Raw genomic sequence first — 21,719 nt, 5'->3', positions numbered from 1 at the left:
GTGGTGGCTGAGCATGGCGCTGCCAGGAGATACTCTTGGTATAACACCTTTAAATTACTGCATATAACTGTAATATGTACCTGCATAAGAAATTACAGATCATGTTCATCCTTGTAAATGTAGCACAACTGTATAATGCTGTGATCTATAGGAAGAAATGATTCCATGAAGTTAAAGTTTAATTGCAGGTGTTTAGACTTTGTCCATTATGCAATATGTGGAGGGCGTTACGGTAATGACACTATTGTGCTGGGAAGGCTCAAGTGAAACCATTCTGCCCGAGGTGACACATCAGTCTTAGAAATAACTTATTACTTTTTTTCACTTTGGCATTGAAACACCTGGCTCCACCCAGCTTCCCACAAGTATGCAATGTATTGTCTAAGTCACCTGCCAGATCTACCTGTTCAGCAAGGTGGAAGGTACATCATGTCTCCTGCACAACTCTGTGTGAGCCATTCAAGATGGTTTTTCTCAAGATCTTTTTTTCTCGCTACGTGTGTCCTTTTAATGGGACAAACAAGCACAGAGAAAACACTGACGCTTGTTGTTATGGTGAGTATAAAGATTGTACTAAGGTTATCATAAAATAGCTATGCATTTCTCTGAACTATACATATAGCAGAGCTGAATCAATCAATTCACTCTTTGGAAGTTATTGTGTATTAATATAACTAGGTTGAAATACTGCAGTAGGCTTATTTGAAGCGCCATATAAAACTACAGATCACACAGATTTGCTGTGTTTATGTACTATGCAGTGTGGTTCCATACGTACATACGTTTTTTTTCAGCACATTTTCAATACACCACTAGTTGACATTTATTTACTGTAATCTATAGGTATGACGAAATGGGATAGCCTATGATTTTAGTTGCTTTATTTTATGTACATTTTACTGGTAAGCAGCACTTTTCTGTTTATCATTATGTATATTTTATTGACTTATGTTACTGTTTGTACTTGCTGGTTTTAAGCTGTCAATAGACTTTTTTTTGTTCTCATATTATGATGATATTTAAATGATATACTAAAAAATGGTGCCTGGAAGAATCAAAAGCAATGTATTTTTAATGTACGTTTATTTTGCTTTCAGCACCATAAATGTCCAGCAGCTTTTTATCTTACCCCATCTTAAGTCATTATTTACATTATATTTGAGGCTTCTATTGTGAATATATGTTTGATGTATACCTTAAACCGAACCTTAAAGGCATACAGTGGCATGCATTGTCCATTCTAAAAGATAAATTCAGTACAGACCTCTGTAAAGAAAACCACAGCAGACATTAGACATTGCTCTCCTAAACATTTTTTGAAAAGATACCCCGATGCTGTATATATACATATTAATATATATATATATATACCGTATATATATATATATATATATATATATATATATATATATATACCTGGCACAAGATGCCAATTACATAGAAACATAGAATGTGTCGGCAGATAAGAACCATTTGGCCCATCTAGTCTGCCCAATAATCTGAATTCTATGAATAGTACCGGGCCCTATCTTATATGAAGGATAGCCTTATGCTTATCCCATGCATGCTTAAACTCCTTCACTGTATTTGCAGCGACCACTTCTGCAGGAAGGATATTCCATGCATCCACTACTCTCTCAGTAAAGTAATACTTCCTGATATTACTTTTAAATCTTTGCCCCTCTAATTTAAAACTATGTCCTCTTGTGGTAGTTTTTCTTCTTTTAAATATGCTCTCCTCCTTTACCGTATTGATTCCCTTTATGTATTTAAAAGTCTCTATCATATTCCCTCTGTCTGTTCTTTCTTCCAAGCTATACATGTTAAGGTCCTTTAACCTTTCCTGGTACGTTTTATCCTGCAATCCATGTAGTAGTTTAGTAGCTCTTCTTTGAACTCTCTCTAGAGTATCTATATCCTTTTGGAGATACGGCCTCCAGTACTGCACACAATACTCCAATTGAGGTCTCACCAGTGTTGTGTACAGCGGCATGAGCACTTCTCTCTTTCTACTGCTTATACCTCTCCCTATACATCCAAGCATTCTGCTAGCGTTTCCTGCTGCTCTATTACATTGTTTTCCTACCTTTAAATCTTCGGAAATTATTACTCCCAAATCCCTCTCCTCAGATACTGAGGTCAGGGCTGTGCCAAATAATCTATATTCTGCCTGAGGCTTTTTACGCTCCAGGTGCATTATTTTGCACTGTGTTGGCATCTGTTCAATAAATAGTACCCCATGGATGTGTTAAGTGTTTGTTAGGGGTTTGACAGTAAAGGGGGTGAATACTTATGCACTCAGATTTTTCTTTGTACATAAGTTAAAATCCATATAATCACAACCCCCTCACCCCCACACACACTTCCAAACGATTAACTATTTTGTGTTGGTCCATTACATAAAAATACTTATGAAAGGCACTGTATATTCTGAATACAGTTTTTAAATGCATTGTGAACATAGCATAATGGAGCAGCAAAAACTGTACATAACTGCCCTTGTCAGCTCTTTTAAAGGCCCTTAGGGTGCATTCACACAGCGGTTCGGGCATGCAGCAGTGGGATCCAGCAGGAGGCCGTGAAACCAACTGCTGCCATATCCAAGTCAAAAAAGTCAAATAGTGATTCCGTTTGGGTCATTTTCAAACCATATCAGGGGTTTTTTTTCCAGGGGGAAAACTGCAGGAAACCATGATTTTCAGTCTAAAAAAAGAACTTAAACGATCCAAAAATGAACTGACCAGAGTCACCAGCTGACTCCAGCTGGCTCATTAAAATGAATGGAGAAATATAGCAGCAGCCAGTCTTTGATCGCGGAATTATGCGAGCGGAGATTCCGTTCACATTATGTACCTTAATAATTCACTAGCAATTGTGAACTATTAAAATTCATTAGTTCAGTCCCTTTCATTCAATTTAATAGACAGAAGGATGTTGCTTATCATATTTAAGGTGTCAGTGAGCCCCCTATACTTGTTGGATATGTTATATTGTACATATATCTCTGCCCTGGCACATTATCAAGTATTGTAACATGAAGCTACATGTACTCAAATAGTTTTTACCCATGAAACCTGTCAATATGCCTCTTGAATTTCTAAGTACTGCTATCCCATACATACAAAGCAGTCACTTGACCTAATAAATAGTGCAAAAGCTTTCCACCAACCCATAGCAAGGGGCTCATTGGTCCACACTGCATGATGACAACTGTTCCAGAGCTGAATGCCCTCCAAGTTCCATTGCAACAACAACCACCACCCAAAAGCAAATACAAACACCTTATAACATAAAAAGCATGCACAATAAAACTTAAACCTTTGCAGGCTACTAAACCAGGATGACACCTGTTAAATACACAGATCAATAAAACATAATAGGAGAATTTGCCATTGCACAAAAGCATATCTCAAACCTGGTATACTGACTCACCAATGTAGTCTAATGGCCAACGGATGAGGCAAAATGATCACATCACTAATGCCTTGAACTACCAGTCTGCAGACTGTATATATTATTACCTTGGTAACCATAGGGTCTGTTTCTCTTTATTGAGAGACTTTGAGTCATTGTGCATCATTTTCCATAGAAACTTAAAGTGGTTGTGTGGTTTAAAATGATCAGCCTCTAACAGCCAGGACCAGTTATTAGCAACAGTGACATTTAAGTGGTTTAATATAAAGGGTGGGGGTTCGATCTGTGAGGCCAGTGCCACCCGGCAATGGAATTATGGCATTCCATTTGGTTGCCATGGCAGATGATGGCCTATAAAAAAAACTATTAGGAACCTGCCTGAGACACGATCTAGTAGGCTAGAAAACGTAACAGAGGCATAAAACTATGTTCTCACATAAATTGGACAAAAAAAAACTGTTTAAAAAAGTCTGTATGGAACTCAATGGGAAAACATCCCCTAATGCCCACACATATTAATTTTTATTTTACATCCATAATTGTTACAGCCACTTACAGCCATAAATGTCAGGTCCTGGCATGCTTACTGTCTATGAACTGTGAGCAAGAGCTGCATTTGCTTCATTGCAGGTGAGTAACAGCTGCTATCATCTGCTGGGGACTCGATACTAATGACTGACATCAACAATCACATTGATGTTGCCTTTTTCCCTTTAGATGCCATGATCAGTGCTCATCACATCATCTAAAGCATACCTTGACTGTTGCCAGCTAGCTAAGTGGACTCATGATCGTTGATATTAGCCATTAGCTGGCACCCATCATCTATGAGGTGTGCTTAGCTCCCAAGCTTGCATCTCAGTCCTTGAAGGCGTACGCAATAGCAATAGCCAAAAGATAAACACGTACACCAGTCTTAGTATGCAAATTTTACTTTTATCCAAGATTCATCTGTATTAACAAGAATCAATCCAAATAATAGTCAACCAAGTAACTCCACAGAGAGTCATATGAAGATAACATATGGCATCACGGGAATCTTCTTACTCCGGCAGGAGTCTTTACCATCCCAACCATCTTCATTACATTTACCGCAGGCTAGATGAAATCACATAAGCACGTGTAGTGAAGCATTGCAGTGATGATTGAACTCCAGGGAGTTTCACCCATCTACACACAGGATCTTTGGAGCTCAGCCTTAGAGGTCACTTCTCTTTCCAAGGCACTTCTCCCCCAATTGCTTAGTTTAGTGGGGAGGCCAGCTCTAGTAAGAGTCTGATCTTCTTTTAAGAATTATGAAAGAAGCCGCTCTTGAGCCACAGGGAAAAGACAAAAAAAAATGCACCCCTAGTGCAATACGTTCAGATATTAGTGTAACATGAGTGAATGGAATTGCACTTACCTAGTTGTGTTGCGCTCAGAGCACAACACCTTTGAAGACCTCTATTATCCCAATGGGACCTGCTGCTGTAGTTCATCCAGTGGAGGCTTGGCTCTCCCTGTAAAATACGCTCAAAAGGTAGAAAAAAAAAGGAATTTTCCACAGTGCTGGCCCTCTGGTATAAACAGCAGCTAAAGCACCAAGTATTGTTCTTAAATATGAATTTATTTGGCACAAACAATGGGTTTCCAGTACATAGTGAAAAGACAAGTCTTGCACTAATAATAAGGCAAGAAAGGGGAGAGACTAAAACTTAGCTTTTACTGATTATAGATAAAAAATCAAATAACAAAACCAAGTGTAACCAAGTGTGTAGACCAAAGTCTAAAATGGCCGACTATATTCAAAAGAAGGCTATAACAGTCCTTCCATGGATATAATTAGTGAACAATGGTTATCCGGGGGCTATAAATCCAGCCTCACCATTGATAACTCTAAAGAATAGTATCAGAAATTATACACCTCAACATAAGGATGCCCAACGCGTTTCTGTCACAATGTAGTGACGTCATCAGGGGTAAAGCTTATGTAGTGGTCGAACTAGTGTGGTGCTATAATGCAAAAAGCCACACACTTATGTTCAGTCAAAGAACTCAGTGTTACATGTGAAAAATACTACTCAATCATAGTATATCCAAGGGGGATGGCAGCCCATGATATCAGGCATGCCTTTTTAAATCTTAATAAAAAACCCAGCCAGATGGATATATGTTTCAGCCGCGAGACCACAGGAACAGCCTTCCATGGGCATGTCAGATTACGGTCTCTATCTTTCGGCACATATGCGGTGCAGCGCGTACCTGCATTAGCAGGGAGCCGGACTGTTCGGCTTCAGAGCGCTGTCCATACATAACAGACTCTTCATCAGGATAGTGCACTAGCCTGACAACCTGACAAAGAGTCAGTCAATGTGTTGTTTGTGCCAAATAAATTCATCTTTAAGAACAATACTAGATGCTTCAGCTCCTGTTTATACCAGAGGACCAGCGCTGTGGAAAGTTCCTTTTTTCTTCTACCATTTGACTCTGCTCTTGAGAACCTTTAGTGCAGTACAAATGTTTTAGTACCCTTCTCCAGACCTGTGTCAACACAATCCTGTTTCTACAGGAAGTTTTTCCACCTTAGGCTTGGTGTTTTCCCTGATGTTCATTGTCAGCTGACAGACCTTATATAAACAGGGGTGTGTCTTTCCATATTATGTCCAATCATCTCCACAGGTGATTCCAATCAAGGTGTAGAAACATCTCAGACATGATCAGGAGAAATGGGAGACCCCCAAAGCTAAATTGCTATAGCAAAGGGTCTTAGTTTTTAATTTTTAACAAATTTTCTAAATTATGTCTTCACTTTGATATTACAGGGTATTGAGTGCAGAATGATGGGAAAACTTGATATATTTTTTTATAGCACAAGGTGGTAACATAACACAATGTAAGTGTGTGGTCATATCCAATGCCTTAGGCTGGGTTCACACTGCAGAATTTCTGGGCACTGGCGGCGCTAGGACCGTGCAGACTGCATTGCTGCCCCCATAGACTGCAATATATTTTTGGGTGGATATTTTGGGAGATCTGCTCAGAAATACATTGCTATCTATGGGGACGGCAGTCTAGCCCATGCGGTCCTAGTGCCGCCGGCTCGATCTCCGGCAGAAATTCTGCCCAGAAATTCTGCCCTGAACCTAGCCTTACAGCTTTCCCTATATATGTGAACATAAAAGCATAAATGGGTAGGACCACACCCTAGACTTATAAACACAAGATAAGCCACTTATACCAGATCTTTTCCCCCAAACTATATACAAATCTGACGTGCTCATCCTGTTCTGTAACATGTTGCATGCGGATAGTACATCATGTTTAAAGGGGTACTCCGCCCCTAGACATCTTATCCCCTATCCAAAGGATAGGGGATAAGATGTCAGATCGCCGGGGTCCCGCTGCTGGGGACCCCGGGGATCGCTGCTGCAGCACCCCGCTATCATTACTGCGCAGAGTGAGATTGCTCTGCACGTAATGACGGGCAATACAGGGGCCAGAGCATCGTTACGTCACGGCTCCGCCCCTCATGACGTCACGGCCCGCCCCCGTCAATACAAGTCTATGGGAGGGGGCGTGGCGGTCGTCACGCCCCCTGCCATAGACTTGCATTAAGGGGACGGGCCGTGATGTCATGAGGGGCGGAGCCATGATGTCACGCTGCTCCGGCCCCTGTATCGCCCGTAATTACACACAGAGCGAACTCGCTCTGTGCAGTAATGATGGCGGGGTGCCACAGCGGCGATCCCCGGGGTCCCCAGCAGCGGGACCGCGGCGATCTAACATCTTATCCCCTATCCTTTGGATAGGGGATAAGATGCCAGGGGCGGAGTACCCCTTTAATGTGGCAGGTTCCCTTTTGAGTTTTAAAACATATATTCATAAAACATTAGATTTATAATAAAACTGTCACCAACTGAGCAAACTGTTGTTGTATATACAGTAAAGACCAAAAGTTTGGACACACCTTCTCTTTCAAAGATTTTTCTTTATTTTCATGACTATGAAAATTGTGGGCATCAAAACTATGAATTAACCAGCCTAGCGGTATTCCCGAGCGTGACTCGGGGTTAATTTTCGCTGCTGGAAGCGGTAACCCCGAGTCACGCTCGGGATAGAATTGCAGAGTTGCTGTGCGGGCTGCACAGTATATCGCAAAAGCAATCGAATCGCGATTTTTGCTTTTTGCAATATAGTGATGCAGCCCCCGGGAAAATATGTGATTATCTGCTCGAGTCGGCTCCCGTTGTGGGGGCTGGCCAGAGCAGGTAAAGACATATACTAAAAGTCAGTGTTTCTCAACCAGGGGGCCTCCAGATGTTGCAAAACTACAACTCTCAGCATGCCCGGACAGCCAAAGGCTGTCCGGGCATGCTGGGAGCAGTAGTTTCACAACAGCTGGAGGCACCCTGGTAGAAAAACCCTGAACTAAGTGTAAAAGTAAAAAGGAAGAAAAAAAAAAAAAACTTTTGCTCACCTAGTCCCGGTCCCTGCAGATGTCGTTCCCCTCCGTGCGCTCTGGTCCCTGCTCTATTCATCTTACAGGACCTTTCCCTTTTCAGCCAATCACAGGCCGTGATGGTGTAAAGCCTGTGATTGGCTGAAGGGGAAAGGGCTTGTTCTGCAGCAAATACACTAGGTTTGAAATCTGCCCGGCAAACCCGGTGTATTCTGCTGCAGGACAAGAGAAGGTGACAGAGGGGGGAATGTGACACAGGGGAGAATGTAACAAGGGGGGGGGGAGAATGTAACAAGGGGGGGGGGGATGTGACAAGGGGGGGGGGGGATGTGACAAGGGGGGAAATGTGACATAGGGGGGAATGTGACAAGGGGGGGGAATGTGACAAAGGGGGGATGTGACAGGGGGGGGAGTGGAATGTAACATGGAGGGGGGAGAATGTAACAAGGGGGGGGGGGAGAATGTAACAAGGGGGGAATGTGACAGGGGGGGATGAATGTGACAGGGGGGGAGAGTGTAACAAGGGGGGAGAATGTGACAGGGGGGATGAATGTGACAGGGGGGGGGGGGAATGCAACAAGGGGGGGGGAATGTGACAGGGGGGAATGTGACAAGGAGAGGTGAATGTGACGGGGGGGGGGGAGATGTGGAATTTCAATGCAAAAAATTGTACCGCTTTTGGTACAAATTTCCAGATGGAATCATACCGCTAGGGAGGTTAACACATGTGGAATTATAGACATAACAAAAAAGTGTGAAACAACTGAAAATATTTCATATTCTAGGTTCTTCATAGTAGCCACCTTTTGCTTTGATTACTGCTTTGCATACTCTTGGCATTCTCTTGATGAGCTTCAAGAGGTAGCCACCTGAAATGGTCTTCCAACAGTCTTGAAGGAGATCCAGAGATGCTTAGCACTTGTTGGCCTTCATTGGGTTCAGGTCTGGTGAGTGTGGAGGCCAGGTCATCTGGCACAGCACCCCATCACTCTCCTTCTTGGTCAAATAGCACTTACACAGCCTGGAGGTGTGTTTGGGGTCATTGTCCTGTTGAAAAATAAATGATGGTCCAACTAAACCCAAACCGGATGGAATAGCATGCCACTGCAAGATGCTGGGGTAGCCATGCTGGTTCAGTATGCCTTCAATTTTGAATACATCCCCAACAGTGTCACCAGCAAAGCACCCCCACACCATCACACCTCCTCCTCCATTCTTCACGGTGGGAACCAGGCATGTAGAGTCCATCCGTTCACCTTTTCTGCGTCGCACAAAGACACATTGGTTGGAACCAAAGATCTCAAATTTGGACTCATCAGACCAAAGCACAGATTTCCACTAGTCTAATGTCCATTCCTTGTGTTTTTAGCCCAAACAAGTCTCTTCTGCTTGTTGCCTGTCCTTAGCAGTGGTTTCCTAGCAGATATTCTACCATGAAGGCCTGATTCACACAGTCTCCTCTTAACAGTTGTTCTAGAGATGTGTCTGCTGCTAGAACTCTGTGTGGCATTGACCTGGTCTCTAATCTGAGCTGCTGTAAACCTGAGATTTCTGAGGCTGGTGACTCGGATGAACTTATCCTCCGCAGCAGAGGTGACTCTTGGTCTTCCTTTCCTGGGACGGTCCGCATGTGAGACAGTTTCTATGTAGCTCTTGATGGTTTTTGTGACTGCACTTGGGGGACACTTTCCACCTAGAATATGACATATTTTCAGTTGTTTATACCTGTTAACGACCATGGACGTCTATACTCGTCCATGTGCCGTTAACGGGGTATGGTGCTGGCTCCCAACTCGAGCCCACGTCATACCAGCCGGCCCCCAGCTGATTCCTGTAGCTGGGGGCCGGCGTTAATAGCCGGCATGCGGCGATCTCCGCGGCCGGGTATTAACCCTTTAGATTGCTGCTGTCAAAGCTGACAGCGGCGTCTAATGGTGCCTTTATCCCATCCCTGGTGGTCCAGTGGGGTGGATTGAGCCCCTGCAGTATGATCACAGGGGGAGCGATCCACTGCTGAGGTAGCCTGAGGGCTTACCTCTCCTTCCATGCCGGCTCCTGCGCTGAGAAGGATAAAGCCTGGCAGGACCAGGCTTTATCAATCGAGTGCAGAGCACACAGATCAATGTGGTTTTATGGAACCACATTGATCTGTATGAGGAATCAAATGAGGGGACTAAAAAGGGGACTAAAAGTGTTAAAAAAAAGTTTTAAAAAGTTTAAAAACACACACATTAACCCCTTCCTTATTAAAAGTTTAAATCACCCCCCTTTTCCCAAATTCCATATAAAAATGTATGATAATATTAAAAATAAACATATGTGGTATCGTCGTGTGCATAAATGTCCGAAATATAAAAATATATAGTTAAATAAACCGCACGGTCAATGGCGTAAGCGCAAAAAATTCCAATTTCCAAAATAGCGTATTTTTGGTGTTACGCCTAGCGCTCCGGGTCCCCGCTCCTCCCCGGAGCGCTTACGGCGTCTCTCTCTCCGCAGCGCCCCGGTCGGTCCCGCTGACCGGGAGCGCTGCACTGTCTTGGCCGTCGGGGATGCGATTCGCACAGCGGGACGCGCCCGCTCGCGAATCGCATCCCAGGTCACTTACCCGTCCCGGTCCCCTGCTGTCATGTGCTGGCGCGCGCGGCTCCGCTCTCTAGGGCGCGCGCGCGCCAGCTCCCTGAGACTTAAAGGGCCAGTGCACCAATGATTGGTGCCTGGCCCAATTAGCTTAATTGGCTTCCACCTGCTCCCAGACTATATCTGATCACTGCCCCTGCACTCCCTTGCCGGATCTTGTTGCCTTAGAGCCTAGTGAAAGCGTTACTGTGTTTGTCCATACTGTGTACTTGACCTCCTGCTTTTGCCTTATTGACTACGATTCTTGCTGCCTGCCCCGACCTTCTGCTACGTCCGACCTTGCTTCTGTCTACTCCCTTGTACCGCGCCTATCTTCAGCAGTCAGAGAGGTTGAGCCGTTGCTAGTGGATACGACCTGGTCACTACCGCCGCAGCAAGACCATCCCGCTTTGCGGCGGGCTTTGGTGAACACCAGTAGTGACTTAGAACCGGTCCACTAGCACGGTCCACGCCAATCCCTCTCTGGCACAGAGGATCCACCTCCTGCCAGCCGGCATCGTGACAGTTGGTCACTTTTTATACCATAAAAAAGTGTATAAAAAGCAATCAAAAAGTCAGATCAAAACAAAAATTGTACAGATAAAAACTTGAGATCACGGCACAAAATATGAGCTCTCATACAGCCCTGTGCGCAAAAAAATAAAAAAGTTTATAGGGGACAGAAGAGGACAATTTTAAATGTATAAATTTTCGTGCATGTAGTTATGATTTTTTTCAGTACAACAAATCAAAATATATAAGTAGGGTATCAATTTAATCATATGAACCTACAGAATAAAGGTAAAGTATCATTTTTACCTAAACATTTTCTGCGTAGAAACGAAAGGCCCCCAAATTTACAAAACGGCGTTTTTTTCTTCAATTTTGCCGTATAATGATTTTTTTATTCCGTTTCGCTGTAGAATTTTGGGTAAAATGACTGATGTCTTTACAAAGTAGTATTGGTGGCGCAAAAAAAAAACTCATAGGGTTTTTAGGTGCATAATTGAAATGGTTATGATTTTTAAAAGATAAGGAGGAGAAAACAAAACTGCAAAAACAGAAAAACGCTTGGTCCTTAAAGGGTAGTCCGCCCCTAGACATCTTATCCTCCATCCAAATGGAGCCTCTTGAGAAAGGGATTGCCCGAAATACGTGTCGAGGTGGTAGGAGCGTGGGGATGTGTTCAGCATGCTACCGACAGGTACAGTACTTGATCTAATTATTATATGATGGCATGCTGATAGGGACACTGTACATTTCTATTGTATCTATATATTGGGTTCCCCACATCCTGCCTTTGTGTGTGTGTGGGGGGGCATTTTTAAGGGTGGGTATTTTTTATGGGTTTTTTCTACCTATTGTCATTGGTTGTGATTAATAAAGAGATGTTGGTTACATAAAATAATTTTCTCTGGGCTAATTTTTGTAGGTATATAATATAGATAAGATGTCAGATCCTGCTGGGGACCCCCGGGATCTACCATGCAGCACCCACCTTTAGCGGCATCCGGAACCGCTGGAGGTCCTCAGGCTGAGTTCATCTCGAACAAGAGGACGGAGCATAGTAACGTCACGGCTCCGCCCCATGTGATGTCACGCTCCGCCCCCTCAATGCAAGTCTATTGGAGGGGTGTGACAGCTGTCACGTCAGAGCATGACGTCAAACGGGGGCGGAGCCGTGACATCCCTATGCTCCGTCCCCGTGATCGCCAGTAATCAGACCTGGAGCGAACACGCTCTGGGGACTGATTCTAACGGGGTGCGGCGTGGAAGATCACAGGGGTCCCCAGCCGTGGGACCCCCGCGATCAGGCATCTTATCCCCTATACTTTGGATAGGGGATAAGATGTCTAAGCGCCGAAGTACCCCTTTAAATGGTTAAATAGCTTGTACATTTTTATAGCTGCTCCATGTTATAAAGAAATGAAGACCAATTATTTTATTTTAATTATTTGTTTATTGTAATTAATATTGTGTATATATATCTATATATATAAAACTCAATGTGTGTGTGTGTGTATATATATGTCTGTATATATGATCCACAAAAACGTCCAAACGGCTAAAGATATTAACATGAAACTTGGCACACATGTTACTTATATGTCAACAACAAACATAGGATAGGTAATTTAACCCTTACTCGCCCCCATTTGCCAGGGGCGGGGTTTATGTTTAAAGTCCCATACAACTCTATGGGAAATATATGTTACTGCATAACTTCCAAACGGCTGGAGATATTTCGATAATACTTGGTCACATGTTACTTATATGTCCACTTAAAATATAGGATAGTTAATTTAACCCTTAACCACCCCCATTTGTGAGGGTCTGGGTTTTTGTTTAAAGTCCCATGAAAATCAATGGGAAATGTATGTTCCCACATAACTTCTGTACGGCTGGAGATATTTCAATACCTGCAAAAAACCCAAATTAGACCAAAAGGGGACTATAAAGGCCAAAGACCACAACTAATTACCTAACCCCGAGGTCGTAGCCTTTGGTGCAAAACACCTCTAAATAGTCCCCCCTAAAATATAACTTTTATTATATATCCAGTTAAATGAAAATTAATGTAAACCCAGTAAAGTGAGTATTAAAAATAGGATGTCGGGTAGGTTAGTGCTTGTGAGATCTGAGCGACATTGCTCCACTGTCAAGGGCTCTGCAGCAGCCCTATATGCCTACTCTGACACCGACTTAAAACACTAGATTGCCGCCTCTACATGTTTCGCCGTCTCCACGGCATTTTCAAGAGGCAAACTGTGGAAACACAGTTATATTTAAGGGGGGACTATTTAGAGGTGTTTTGCACCCCAGGCTACGGCCTCGGGGTTAGGTAATTAGTTGGTTTTAATACCTGGTGCACATATTATGGGTCGGGATATGAGGTCAGGATAGGAGGTTGAGTTAGGAGGTCGGGATATGAGGACAGGATTTGAGGACGGGATAGGAGGTTGAGATAGGCGGTTGGGATATGAGCACAGGATAGGAGATCGAGATAGGAGGACGGGATAGGAGGTCGGGATAGGAAGATGGGATAGGAGGATGGGATAGGAGGTCGGGATAGGAGGATGGGATAGGAGGTCGGGATAGGAGGTCGAGATAGGAGGATGGGATAGGAGGACGGGATAGGAGGTCGGGATAGGAGGTCGAGATAGAAGGTCGAGTTAGGAGGACGGGATAGGAGGGCGGGATAGGAGGACGGGATAATAGGTCAAGATAGGAGGACTGGATAGGATGTCGGGATAGGAGGTCGAGATAGGAGGAGGGGATAGGAGGATGGGATAGGAGGGTGGGATAGGAGGTCGAGTTAGGAGGTCAGGATATGAGGACGGTATAGGAGGTGGAGATAGGAGGACAGTATAGGAGGTGGAGATAGGAGGATGGGATAGGAGGTCGGGATAGGAGGTCGGGATAGGAGGACGGGATAGGAGGTCGGGATAGGAGGTCGAGATAGAAGGTGGAGATAGGAGGAGGGGATAGGAGGATGGGATAGGAGGTTGGGATAGGAGGGTGGGATAGGAGGTCGAGTTAGGAGGTCAGGATAGGAGGTGGAGATAGGAGGTCAGGATATGAGGAGGGGATAGGACGTCGAGATAGGAGGACGGGACAGGAGGTCGAGATAGGAGGATGGGATAGGAGGACGGGATAGGAGGACTGGATAGGAGGTCGGGATGTGAGGTCGGGATAGGAGGTCGGGATAGGAGGTTGAGATAGGAGGTCGAGATAGGAGGAGGAGATAGAAGGAGGGGATAGGAGCATGGGATAGGAGGTTGGGATAGGAGGGTGGGATAGGAGGTCGAGTTAGGAGGTCAGGATAGGAGGATGGGATAGGACGTCGAGATAGGAGGTCGGGACAGGAGGTCGAGATAGGAGGATGGGATAGGAGGACGGGATAGGAAGACTGGATAGGGGGTCGGGGTATGAGGACGGGATATTGGGTTGGGCTATGACAATAATATATGGGGATGGGATATGAAGTCAAAAGCTTCTTCCTCTGTTGATTTTCCACCCCAAAAAGAATGAGGAAGGAAAAACCGTGCAACGCCGGGTACTCAGCTAGTATATATATATATATATATATATATATATATATATATATATATAAAACAATGGTGCAACACTCCAAAATTGCAAAGATAAAAGCGGATTTATTGTCTCACATTATAGCAGCAACATTTCAGTTCCACATTGGAACCTTTCTCAAGCTTGAAAAAGGTTCCAGTGTGGAATTGAAACATTGCTGCTATGATGTGAGACAATAAATCCACTTTTTTTCTTTGCAATTTTGGAGTACTGCACCATTGTTTTCTATGTTGGATGGACTGTGATAGAGTTCATGTATGTAGAAGTAGTGCTGCAAACAAATTTTTTGTCATTTTATATATATATATATATATATATATATATATGTGTGTGTTTTTTAACTAGTGTGAATGTTCTTTTAAAGGTATTTCGGCATGGTGATAGAAGCCCAACTAAGACGTATCCTAAAGACATGTATCATGAAGACTCTTGGCCTGATGGCTTTGGACAGCTCACTGAGGTATATGCAAATGAAAAAATAACACAAAGTTTCAGCTGAACTTTGCAAAATCTAAGGCATGTATGCACTATAAATATTGCTGACATTCTTAGCTTTTTGTATTGCAGGTATGGGGGATGTGGCTACCCCTTTTGGTTGTGCACTCCTCCCCCTCTGCCTCATTTAATCAGTAGAGTATAGCTAGATTCTGCATAAACCCAGTTTGTAGGCTTTAAAAGGGTATTCCGGCCCTAAGACATCTTATCCCCTCTCATAGACTTGAGTTGTGGGGGCGGGACGTGACGTCACACAGGGTCGGAGTCGTGACGTCACGATACTCCGGCCCCGTAGTCGTGACCCGGCAGACTCCAGGGCTGCAGCGCTGCATGCTGCATGCACGATAGTGGGGGTCCCTAGCGGCGGGACCCCCCGCGTTCAGACATGTTTTATGACTATATGGTCTGGATTCCCATATCTACTTGGGCTGTGTGCTTAGGTCTGCAGGCATAAAGGGGGATATTTCATAAAATCTGTGCAGGTACAGTGGAGCAACCAATCAGATTACTTCTATCATTTTTCTGATGCTTTTTTAAAAGGTAAAAGCACAAATCTGATTGGTTGCTATACGCAAGTGCACTACTCTTTCTCTACACAGATTTTGCATCGGGCCCCTAGTTCCTAAGGGAACCCCAAAGGCCATAAGAGACCAGTATTATAATTGGCACATTGGGCCGTGTTGCAGATTTTGCATCGGGGCTTAGAAGCTAGAAGTTACGCCTCTGTTCAAAGGCAAACATTTAAACCACCCATTACAAACCTTTTCAATGAAAATGAACAATTACCCTATTTTCCTTGTGGTTGCTCTGCAGGGGATTTAAACACTGGTTGGCAAGTTCTCTTACAGATTAAAGTTGACAACTCTTTTGACCCCTTAAAGAGGTTATCTGATTGGACAACTCCTGTCCATATGCTCTATTAAAGTATATGGACATTATAGGAGGGGGCCCCCTTAGCAAGAACATAGAGTGGCTTTCTGTTCTGATTCAGGCATTCTTTGAATTACAAATGACAGCCCTCGGCAGCTAGGTTTTACTTCATTTTACCAGTAATGTGACAGACAGAATGAAGAATTAATTTGCAAAGACTTTCTGTAATACATTTGGGTTGTCCAGTAAAAAGTGGGGTGGGGGGGTTTGATGTTTTTTTTTTTTAAAGTTATAAATATGCCCAGGCTGCCTGCATAAACAAACATGGTACTTAAACAATAGCAAAGAGAAAAGAAAGAAAGTCGGCACTGTAGGCATACATACAATGTGTGGATCTGATGCACTAAGGCTATGTAGGAGGTGTCGCTAGGGATCTGGATATGACAGCTGATGCTCACGTAAGAATATGCAGTCCATGAATATGACAAAAAAAAACAGATGTAATGGAGCACTCACCCGATGAACGGAACATACAGACCCATACGATCGTCCACTTCGGACCAGAGCGGGGAGGCGGCAGATGGAACCAGGGGAGTTCAGACGCTGGCCATGGACCGTATCACGCCACTTGGAGCTTCGCCAGGCCGCACATGCGTCATCACGCATACTCCACAGATTTTAACCCCGTCTGAAAGGAATGCAAATGCAAGTGCCGCCTCCCCGCTCCGGTCCAAAGTGGACGATCGTATGGGTCTGGATGTTCCATTCATCGGATGAGTGCTCCGATACATGTTTTTTTTTTTGTTATAAACATGGTACTTACCTTCCTTGCTCCTTGTGACTGTTGTACTACAATTGCGAGGGTCAATATTTCACATTGCTGCTCAGCTAATCACTGGCTGAGACAGGACAATGTTGTATCCAGTGATTGGCTTAGCAGCAATGTCTCGTACTGACCCCAGTACTAGAAGGGGAAGAGCTGGGTCCAGTGTGAGGCATTGGTGTTCCGCCCTAGCCAGTGATTGGCTATTGTGTCCCCAGCAATACAGGTAACGTGACAGACTCTGTGATAATGGTGGCTGGGGGTGGGAGTAAGGCAAGTAAGTGTCACGATGCCGGCTGGCAGGTAGTGGATCCTCTGTGCCAGAGAGGGATTGGCGTGGACCGTGCTAGTGGATCGGTTCTAAGTCACTACTGGTTTTCACCAGAGCCCGCCGCAAAGCGGGATGGTCTTGCTGCGGCGGTAGTGACCAGGTCGTATCCACTAGCAACGGCTCAACCTCTCTGACTGCTGAAGATAGGCGCGGTACAAGGGAGTAGACAGAAGCAAGGTCGGACGTAGCAGAAGGTCGGGGCAGGCAGCAAGGATCGTAGTCGGGGGCAACGGCAGGAGGTCTGGAACACAGGCTAGGAACACACAAGGAAACGCTTTCACTGGCACAATGGCAACAAGATCCGGCGAGGGAGTGAAGGGGAAGTGAGGTATAAATAGGGAGTGCACAGGTGAACACACTAATTGGAACCACTGCGCCAATCAGCGGCGCAGTGGCCCTTTAAATCGCAGAGACCCGGCGCGCGCGCGCCCTAGGGAGCGGGGCCGCGCGCGCCGGGACAGGACAGAGGGAGAGCGAGTCAGGTACGGGAGCCGGGATGCGCATCGCGAGCGGGCGCTACCCGCATCGCGAATCGCATCCCGGCTGGAGACGGTATCGCAGCGCACCGGGTCAGTGGAGCTGCCCGGAGCGCTGCGGTAGCGAGAGAGAAGCGAGCGCTCCGGGGAGGAGCGGGGACCCGGAGCGCTCGGCGTAACAGTACCCCCCCCCCCTTGGGTCTCCCCCTCTTCTTAGAGCCTGAGAACCTGAGGAGCAGACTTTTGTCTAGGATGTTGTCCTCAGGTTCCCAGGATCTCTCTTCAGGTCCACAGCCCTCCCAATCCACCAAAAAGAACTTTTTTCCTCTGACCGTCTTGGAGGCCAGTATCTCTTTCACTGAGAAGACGTCAGAAGAATCGGAGACAGGAGTGGGAGAAACTAATTTGGGAGAGAAACGGTTGATGATGAGTGGTTTAAGAAGAGAGACATGAAAGGCATTAGGAATACGGAGAGAAGGAGGAAGAAGAAGTTTGTAAGAGACAGGATTAATTTGGCACAAGACTTTGAAGGGACCAAGATAGCGTGGACCCAGTTTGTAACTGGGGACACGAAAGCGGACATATTTAGCGGAGAGCCATACCTTGTCTCCGGGAGCAAAAATGGGGGGAGCTCTTCTTTTCTTATCGGCAAACTTTTTCATGCGAGATGAAGCCTGTAAAAGAGAAACTTGGGTCTCTTTCCATATGGTGGAAAGATCACGAGTCACTTCATCTACCGCGGGCAAACCAGAGGGCAAGGGAGGGGGGGAAGAGGGTGACGGCCGTACACCACGAAAAATGGGGATTTGGAGGAAGATTCAGAGACTCTAAAGTTATACGAGAATTCGGCCCATGGTAGAAGATCTGCCCAATCATCCTGGCGGGAGGAAACAAAATGTCGTAAATAATCACCCAAGACCTGGTTAATTCTTTCTACTTGTCCATTGGATTGAGGATGATATGCAGAAGAAAAGTTTAATTTAATCTTGAGTTGTTTACAGAGAGCCCTCCAGAATTTTGACACGAATTGGACGCCTCTATCCGAGACTATTTGTGTGGGCAACCCGTGAAGACGAAAAATGTGTACAAAAAATTGTTTAGCCAACTGAGGCGCTGAAGGAAGACCAGGAAGAGGGATGAAATGTGCCATCTTGGAGAATCGATCAACGACCACCCAAACAACAGTGTTGCCACGGGATGGGGGTAGGTCTGTAATAAAATCCATACCAATCAGAGACCAAGGCTGTTCGGGGACAGGCAGAGGATGAAGAAAACCAGCGGGCTTCTGGCGAGGAGTCTTATCCCGAGCACAGACAGTGCAGGCTCGCACAAAGTCCACGACATCCGTCTCCAGAGTCGGCCACCAATAGAAGCGAGAGATGAGTTGCACAGATTTCTTGATGCCTGTATGACCTGCGAGATGGGAGGAGTGACCCCATTTGAGGATTCCGAGGCGTTGGCGTGGAGAGACGAAGGTCTTTCCTGGAGGAGTTTGCCTGATGGAGGCTGGAGAAGTGGAGATCAGGCAGTCAGGAGGAATGATGTGTTGCGGAGAGAGTTCAACTTCCGAGGCATCCGAGGAACGAGAGAGAGCATCGGCCCTAATGTTCTTATCGGCAGGCCGAAAGTGAATTTCAAAATTAAATCGGGCAAAGAACAGAGACCACCTGGCCTGGCGAGGATTCAGCCGTTGGGCAGACTGGAGATAGGAGAGGTTCTTGTGATCGGTGTAAATAATAACAGGAAATCTTGATCCCTCCAGCAGATGCCTCCATTCCTCAAGTGCTAATTTAATGGCTAGAAGCTCTCGATCCCCGATGGAGTAGTTCCTCTCCGCCGGAGAGAAGGTCCTAGAAAAAAAACCACAAGTAACAGCATGCCCGGAAGAATTTTTTTTGTAGAAGGACCGCTCCAGCTCCTACAGAGGAGGCATCAACCTCCAATAGGAAGGGTTTAGATGGGTCAGGTCTGGAGAGCACGGGAGCCGAAGAAAAGGCAGACTTGAGCCGTTTAAAGGCGTCTTCCGCTTGAGGAGGCCAAGACTTGGGATTGGCATTTTTTTTGGTTAAAGCCACGATAGGGGCCACAACGGTAGAAAAATGTGGAATAAATTGCCTGTAATAATTGGCGAACCCCAAAAAACGTTGGATAGCACGGAGTCCGGAGGGGCGTGGCCAATCTAAGACGGCAGAGAGTTTGTCTGGATCCATTTGTAGTCCCTGGCCAGAGACCAAGTATCCTAGGAAAGGAAGAGATTGGCATTCAAACAGACATTTCTCTATCTTGGCATAAAGTTGATTGTCACGAAGTCTCTGAAGAACCATACGGACATGCTGGCGGTGTTCTTCTAGATTGGCAGAAAAAATCAGGATATCGTCCAAATATACAACAACACAGGAGTATAAGAGATCACGAAAAATTTCATTAACAAAGTCTTGGAAGACGGCAGGGGCGTTGCACAGGCCAAAGGGCATGACCAGATACTCAAAGTGTCCATCTCTAGTGTTAAATGCCGTTTTCCATTCATCCCCCTCTCTGATGCGGATGAGATTATAAGCACCTCTTAAGTCCAGTTTGGTAAAGATGTGGGCACCTTGGAGGCGATCAAAGAGTTCAGAGATGAGGGGTAGAGGGTAGCGGTTCTTTATCGTGATTTTATTAAGACCGCGGTAGTCAATGCAAGGGCGTAGAGAGCCATCTTTTTTGGACACAAAGAAAAATCCGGCTCCGGCAGGAGAGGAGGATTTACGGATAAAGCCTTTTTTTAAATTTTCCTGGATGTACTCCGACATAGCAAGAGTCTCTGGGGCGGACAGAGGATAGATTCTGCCCCGGGGTGGAGTAGTGCCCGGGAGGAGGTCAATAGGACAATCATAAGGCCTGTGAGGAGGTAGAGTCTCAGCTTGTTTTTTGCAAAAAACATCCGCAAAGTCCATATAGGCCTTAGGGAGACCGGTTACAGGGGGAACCACAGAGTCACGGCAAGGGGTACTGGGAACCGGTTTTAGGCAGTCCTTGAAACAAGAGGGCCCCCAACTCTTGATCTCCCCAGTGGACCAATCCAGGGTTGGGGAATGGAGTTGAAGCCAGGGTAGTCCAAGGAGGATTTCGGAAGTGCAATTGGGGAGGACCAAAAATTCAATCTTCTCGTGATGAGGTCCGATGCACATTAGAAGGGGCTCCGTGCGGAAACGTATGGTACAATCCAATCTTTCATTGTTTACACAATTGATGTAGAGGGGTCTGGCGAGACTGGTCACTGGGATGTTGAACCTGTTGACGAGAGAGGCCAAAATAAAATTTCCTGCAGATCCGGAATCCAAGAAGGCCATAGTAGAGAAGGAGAAGGCAGAGGCAGATATCCGCACAGGCACAGTAAGACGTGGAGAAGCAGAGTAGACATCAAGGACTGTCTCACCTTTGTGCGGAGTCAGCGTACGTCTTTCCAGGCGGGGAGGACGGATAGGACAATCCTTCAGGAAGTGTTCGGTACTGGCACAGTACAGACAGAGATTCTCCATGCGGCGTCGTGTCCTCTCTTGAGGTGTCAGGCGAGACCGGTCGACCTGCATAGCCTCCACGGCGGGAGGCACAGAAACGGATTGCAGGGGACCAGAGGAGAGAGGAGCCGGGGAGAAAAAACGTCTTGTGCGAACAAAGTCCATATCCTGGCGGAGCTCCTGACGCCTTTCGGAAAAACGCATGTCAATGCGAGTGGCAAGATGGATGAGTTCATGTAGGTTAGCAGGGATTTCTCGTGCGGCCAGAACATCTTTAATGTTGCTGGATAGGCCTTTTTTAAAGGTCGCGCAGAGGGCCTCATTATTCCAGGATAATTCTGAAGCAAGAGTACGGAATTGTACGGCGTACTCGCCAACGGAAGAATTACCCTGGACCAGGTTCAACAGGGCAGTCTCAGCAGAAGAGGCTCGGGCAGGTTCCTCAAAGACACTTCGAATTTCTGAGAAGAAGGAGTGTATAGAGGCAGTGACAGGGTCATTGCGGTCCCAGAGCGGTGTGGCCCATGACAGAGCTTTTCCAGACAGAAGGCTGACTACGAAAGCCACCTTAGACCTTTCAGTAGGGAACTGGTCCGACATCATCTCCAAGTGCAGGGAACATTGGGAAAGAAAGCCACGGCAGAATTTAGAGTCCCCATCA

At 45.6% G+C, this 21,719-nt stretch overlaps 1 protein-coding gene across 1 annotated transcript in view; it reads left to right on the top strand.

Moving 5' to 3' along the window:
• Positions 1–429: 429 nt before the first annotated feature.
• Positions 430–21,719, top strand: part of ACP3 (acid phosphatase 3) — a 74,455-nt gene continuing 53,165 nt past the window's right edge. The window contains exons 1-2 of the mRNA XM_056520652.1: positions 430–555; positions 14,928–15,023. Coding sequence (XP_056376627.1) covers positions 430–555; positions 14,928–15,023 — 222 coding nt within the window. The remainder of the gene's footprint in view (positions 556–14,927; positions 15,024–21,719) is intronic.

This window comes from Hyla sarda, chromosome 5 (assembly GCF_029499605.1).
Source record: "Hyla sarda isolate aHylSar1 chromosome 5, aHylSar1.hap1, whole genome shotgun sequence".
Lineage (NCBI taxonomy): Eukaryota > Metazoa > Chordata > Amphibia > Anura > Hylidae > Hyla > Hyla sarda.
Note: the sequence above shows the minus strand (reverse complement) of the source record. Positions and strands in the feature narration are given on the sequence as shown.